The 6,000-nt window shown below is 34.4% G+C and overlaps 1 protein-coding gene across 1 annotated transcript in view; it reads right to left on the bottom strand.

The window, feature by feature from the left end:
- Positions 1–925: 925 nt before the first annotated feature.
- LOC144297513 (uncharacterized) overlaps positions 926–6,000 on the bottom strand; it is a 49,790-nt gene continuing 44,715 nt past the window's right edge. Inside the window, exons 12-13 of the mRNA XM_077871793.1 lie at positions 3,546–3,649; positions 926–3,307 (exon numbers count right to left, since the gene is read on the bottom strand). Coding sequence (XP_077727919.1) covers positions 3,181–3,307; positions 3,546–3,649 — 231 coding nt within the window. The 3' untranslated portion in view covers positions 926–3,180. The remainder of the gene's footprint in view (positions 3,308–3,545; positions 3,650–6,000) is intronic.

Raw genomic sequence — 6,000 nt, 5'->3', positions numbered from 1 at the left:
TGGCATTTAACTTCAATGAAATCTATGCCTGGCAGTAAAGAGTCACAGTAAAAATCACTCCAATTGTTTACTTCTCCTTGTAAGATCCTAATCACACATGTGTTATAACTTTTGATGTTATAACATTGATATCTTTATTTATTTTTTTTAATGTTTATTTATTTATGATAGTCACAGAGAGAGAAAGAGAGAGAGGCAGAGACACAGGCAGAGGGAGAAGCAGGCTCCATGCACCGGAAGCGCGACGTGGGATTCGATCTCGGGTATCCAGGATCGCGCCCTGGGCCAAAGGCAGGCGCCAAACCCCTGCACCACCCAGGGATCCCGATATCTTTAAAAAGTTATTTTTACTCCTCATCTCAGATTGGACTATTACTCTATCCAATCCAGAGCACTTAGGGGTAAACAAGCTGAATTTTTACCTGTTGACTTAAGAGGAGCCACAAAGTAATAATCGTAATTAAGGGAAGAGCCACATAAAATGTTGGATAAAACAACACTATTTAAATGCTAAGACTTCTTTTATCCATAACTTACACTAATTATTACCAGGAAACAAAATTACAAATATAGGAATTGAACAGGCTATCTCATAAAACCTTGACAATTGATCTCAAATTTCTTCAATTCCAAAAGAGATAGCCTTTACATATGTCTATATAACAAACTGGGTGAGGAGATTGAGGTTCTTGGTCAGTAACAGAAAGAACAGTAAATGAAACTTGATTTCAAAACAGAAAATATGTCTCCAGAAAAAATTACTCCTATTTATAGTGCATATGTGACATGTATTGAATTTCTCAAAAACCTGTTTGAAAATGCAAACATTTTGATGTATATGGTCAAAGTGGTTAAGTCAGATTATATTTTTGATACCTTGCTATTTCACTGGGTGAAAGGAAAAAATACAGTTTTGGAGCATGGGTTTTCTAGGAAGATGACTTTTATTGAGTTTTGGTAAGGTAAAATATGAAGCGATCACATATAGCCAGAACATCGTTGATTAGGCTGTATTTTAAGGATCATTAGGCATTGTTATTGATTCCTCAGATCAACCCTATGAAGTGTCTACAATTATTATCATGTCACAGGTGATGGCACAGAAGGATCAAGTTCTTAAGTCAAAATGACTGATATCTGGTGAATATACCAGGTAGCCCGCTCTTCTAACAATGAAGTATTAAAAAAAAATCTGAACTGAATTTAGTCTGGAGTCAAATCCACACATGCTCAATGTCAATCAACTAAAACATAGCCAAACCACAGACTGGCAAATGAGAAATAAATGCTTATTTTTAAATGTTAATGCAATCTTGGGTTGTTTGTGACACAACTTTAGCAATTAGTTATAGCTACCATTTAAATAGTATATGAAATTGATTTTGAATATTCACATAACTTCCCTATATGATCATAAGGAATAAGCACAGAGAATATAAAGAATATAAATATATCTTCAAAGAGATAAACATATATAAAATATGAATTATTTTGCAAATAATTATTGAGTTTATCTCTCTCTGCTATAATTGAATTAGGGTAAAAAGATCTCTGAATCATTATCAAAGTACTAACATTTGTCCTGAATTCTGTCAATAACTAGCTGTGTGCTCTATGCAAATATCCTTATACTTTTAATTCTTGTTTTCTTCACTACTTTACATTTATTTTTAACTTCAAAGTATTTTTAACAGATTAGTAAAGAATGACAGAGGTAGCGATGTGGAGAATTTAATAAAACAAGAACTCTTCCAATATACCTGAATCCAGGTGAAGACAATGCCATGAAAGAAAAAGTATCAAAGGACAGTGGTTCTCATTCAATGAAAATCTATCTCTATGGTATAATGAACCTAACCTTTCATAGTACTGCCCTACAACAGATTCTGAAGGTACACTTTGGTTCCATTCTCTGAGGAAGTGGGGCAGATGTGAAAAGCAAGAGCCTTATATAGCCACCCTGTGGTGGTTGCATGATCACCCTGAGTGTTTGTTAACAATTGAGTACTCCCAGCTCCAAATCAATCCCTTACTGCCTTATTCTCAGAAAATGGAGCTAGGTGCTGTACACTTTCTTTCTCTTGTCAGCTCATCCGAGGTTGGGTTTTGTCAGTAAGAGGTAATGGAGACACATTGAAGCAGAGAGGGCTCTTTTTCCTGGTTTCATGCTTTATCAGGGTGTTTGGCCATGATGGCTTGGTTGCCAGCTGCATGCATGCAGGAAGTGCAGTGTATTCAGCCTCCAGCAAATTTTTGTGTCCTGTACCAGTCATAGTTCCTGCCGTTTGCTCTATGCCTCTTAACAAACTGGCAGGGGTTCTTCCTGCTTGACAGTCACAGCCTGAAATCCATCCTCACCAGCTTCAGCCCTGTGGACTGTGGAGCTGCTCTGTTCCAGGCCAATTCTGTGAACACGTCTGCCATGAAGCTTGGAGGCACGTTGTCTTCAATGACATTTGAATCCCACCTTCAGAGAGTAGATCTAGCTTCTTGGCCATCTGTCTTTTGGGAACTCTCTTTTAACCCTAAGGTGTTCTTACATTTTTATCTTAGTAGCCTTTCCTTTTAGTAGGCTTTCCCTTACAAATAGATAATTGTTTACTCAAACTTCCCTTGGTGTCTGTGTCCTGATTCAACTCTGACTGATAACCTTGACACCCTGGGCTGTTCAACTCTTATTTGCAGCTCCTTTAAGGGCTAAGAAAAATCAATTAATTTGAAATGTTAGTAGAATTGTTCTTTTTATTGAGGAATTTATAAAAAGAGTACTTGATATTTTGATTTTTAATTTAAGTGTAATTCATCTTAATCAATAGCAAAGGCTTAAGAAATATGTAGTATGTACCTGAGTATATATACTTTTATGTTAGTATAACATCAACACCAAGGGTGAAACCTCAGGTACACTTTTGACATTGGGTGATTATAATGCACCACTACAGATTCATCCTGGGTAACAAAAGGATCATTCTAGTGAGGGATGATGATAATTGGAGAGGTCATCACATGTGTGGATAGGGGCAATAGAGTTAATCTCTGTACCTTCCTCTTAATTTTGTTGTGAATCTAAAATTGCTCTGAAAAATAACATCTTTAAAAAATTCTGAGAAAACAATTGTATGGCTTTTGAAGAAATGAGAGATAATGTTCTTTAGATTGTGAGATAGCATTATACCAAATTTAGGTAACTAATGCCTGGTGTTTACAAATATATGGTTTTAAGTCTAAACAGTCTTCATGAGAAGTTTTGTTTGTGTCAAAGTTGAAATATGGACAATTCCCATCACTTTCTGAAGATAATGACAATCTGAAATACAGAGAATTATATCTCATTAATCTTAGTAGTATACACCATAATATTTATGAATAAAAAATTTATTTGTTTATTGCCTAATAGTTACAGATCAAAATCTAAATATTTCCCTTATCATTTTCTATGAAAACACTGCAACATTTGTGTTTATATAATTTTTCACATATTAATGTTTTTCCTTGTAAGATAATTCTTTAAAGTCATAAAATGTAAACATTCTCAGGAAACTTACACTTTGGAGAAGGAAGTGAAGCTTTTTGACCACACAGATGAATTATTACTGATTATCGGGGAGATTCTAATCCATGAAGAATGAGTAAAGAAGTTCAACCAATACTATGAGAAAACAGATTTTATGATAAATCAAATAGAAGTTTTTACATTCATTTGAATTTTGTAGTAACAAATAAATTCTTTCTTACATTATAGTATCCATCTAATTATAATATAATGTATCACACTGGACACACTGTACCTACGAGTGTCTTCATAGGACTAAGTAAGAGGAGAAACTGACAAAAGCAACAATTTTGGCTGCTCTGGTAGGTGACAAAATGTTAAGAGTCCTTTGTGAAATATTCTTTGGAAAAAATCCTAGGTATTCAAGTCAAAAGAAGAACCTTGTAATTTTCCTGTGTAATTTTCCTTTCCTTAGGGCAGCTCCAATACTTCCTTACCTGTCATCCCAGATCAGTTACCAAGAAGAACAGTAGTCTTCACAATTGGAAAAGCTGGCTGCAAAAAGCAATGCTGCTGGTGCCACAGAGACAAACTTAATTAGTTGATTTTTCAGCCCAAAGTGCTGATATTACTCAGTCATGATAAGGAAAACCCATATTTTTACTAGTCAGAGTTTGTGGTCTTTGTTCCAAGTGCTCTGATTCTCGTAAATATAATGGGAAGATACTGTATGGGAAAGTACAGCAGAAGAGTTGACATGAGCCCTCTACACACTCTTGGCAGATGGAAAAAATTATGCACACAGGGAGAGGAGACCAAAGTGAACCTAGCAGAAAGTTAAAGATGAAGAAAATTTGAGAACTGCTAGTAATATTATGATCACTTCCCTACCACACTCCCACATACATACAAACACACACACAAGCACACACATCACATGGCAGATGGTGGAAGCCCTACTGACTTGCAGTATTTGAATATAGACTTTTAAAAATATTAATGATTGACATCTAAGATACAAATCACAAGGATCATACCCAGTAAAATAGGCAAAAAATAAAAATAAAAAAAATAATAAGATTTTGGAAAACTAAACAAAAATATCAGAAAGTCAACTTCATAGGATAAGATTCTGCAGTAAAGTTTACACAACTTACAAAAAATAATAAATCTATGAAATATGAAAGAGAATGCATGTTTATTAAACAATATTATCAAGAACATCACCAAAAGAAATGAAAAGAAACTGGAAAATATCTTCCATATTAGAAGGCATAAAACAGATCAATAGAAACTTTTATGCAGATAAGATTTACATTATTAGAAAAAAGCACTTTGAAGTTATATTTATGTATATATGTAAATTAAAAAATTTAGTTCAAATAATTGGATGAAAATACGATGGCAACAACTTAGCAAGTAGGATTTATCAATAGAGAAAAAAATGAATAGACCACAGAGATATTCTTGCTTTATAAATACATATCTAAAATGAAAACTTCAATAAATTAACTCTGCAGAAAACTTGAGTGGCAGAGAAAATAATTGATGAAATTGAAAAAAGGAGTAAGAGTATTCATCCCACAGGATGAGAGAGAATCATTAATAGGGTTTAGAAACCTTCAAAACAATATCAGTAAAACTAACATAGTTCTAAGTTCAACCTGAGAAGGACAAGAGAGGCAAAATAAACCAGAGAATCAATCTTACGTCACAATGTATGAATAACTTCTAAATATCTTTTAAAAATATTTATAGACCCCAGCGATTTAGCAAACTAAGAGAATGTGCACAAGAAATCCACATCTCAGGACATCATACTAAAATGACTGAAGATCACGTAAGAACACAAAGAAATACTCTTGAGGGAACAGGGTGAATTAAGAGGTGACCTAAGTCAGTATGAAAATCAGAGAATGGGTGATACATCTTTCACCTCCATCAGCCTTAGACCACGTATCCACCACACAATCCACCTCTGCCATGGATACTATTTCAGACCGGAGAGGAGGTGACATCAGCAAGACATAGCAATAGGAATCCCCAAGCTCTAAATTGCCATAGAAACAATAATTTAAAGATATATCCAGACCCAAACCCCTGTATTTTCCATATAATCATTTCTATAGGGTTGCCAAGACCACTGAATCGGGAAAGGACAGTATTTTTACAATTTATGATGGGAAACTATCCACACTCAAAAAGTGAAGCTGGATGCTTATATTTACATCATATATTAAGATTAACTCCAAATGGACTGAAGACCTAAACATACGATGTAAAATTATGAAACTCCTTGAAAAGACCATGGGAAAAATAAACAACATTGTATTTGGCAATTAATTCTTGGATATGACATCAAAAGCACAGACCACGAAGGAAGAGTCCACTCCAGACAAATGAGCTAACATCAAACTAAAATATTTCTGTGCATCAAAGGGATCGATCAGCAGAATGAAAAGACAAAATGGGAAAAAACACTTGCAAATCATATATCAGACAAAAGA

The sequence above is a fragment of the Canis aureus genome, chromosome 25, assembly GCF_053574225.1.
Source record: "Canis aureus isolate CA01 chromosome 25, VMU_Caureus_v.1.0, whole genome shotgun sequence".
Classification (NCBI taxonomy): Eukaryota; Metazoa; Chordata; class Mammalia; order Carnivora; family Canidae; genus Canis; species Canis aureus.
This window is presented reverse-complemented; position numbering and strand designations above follow the sequence as displayed.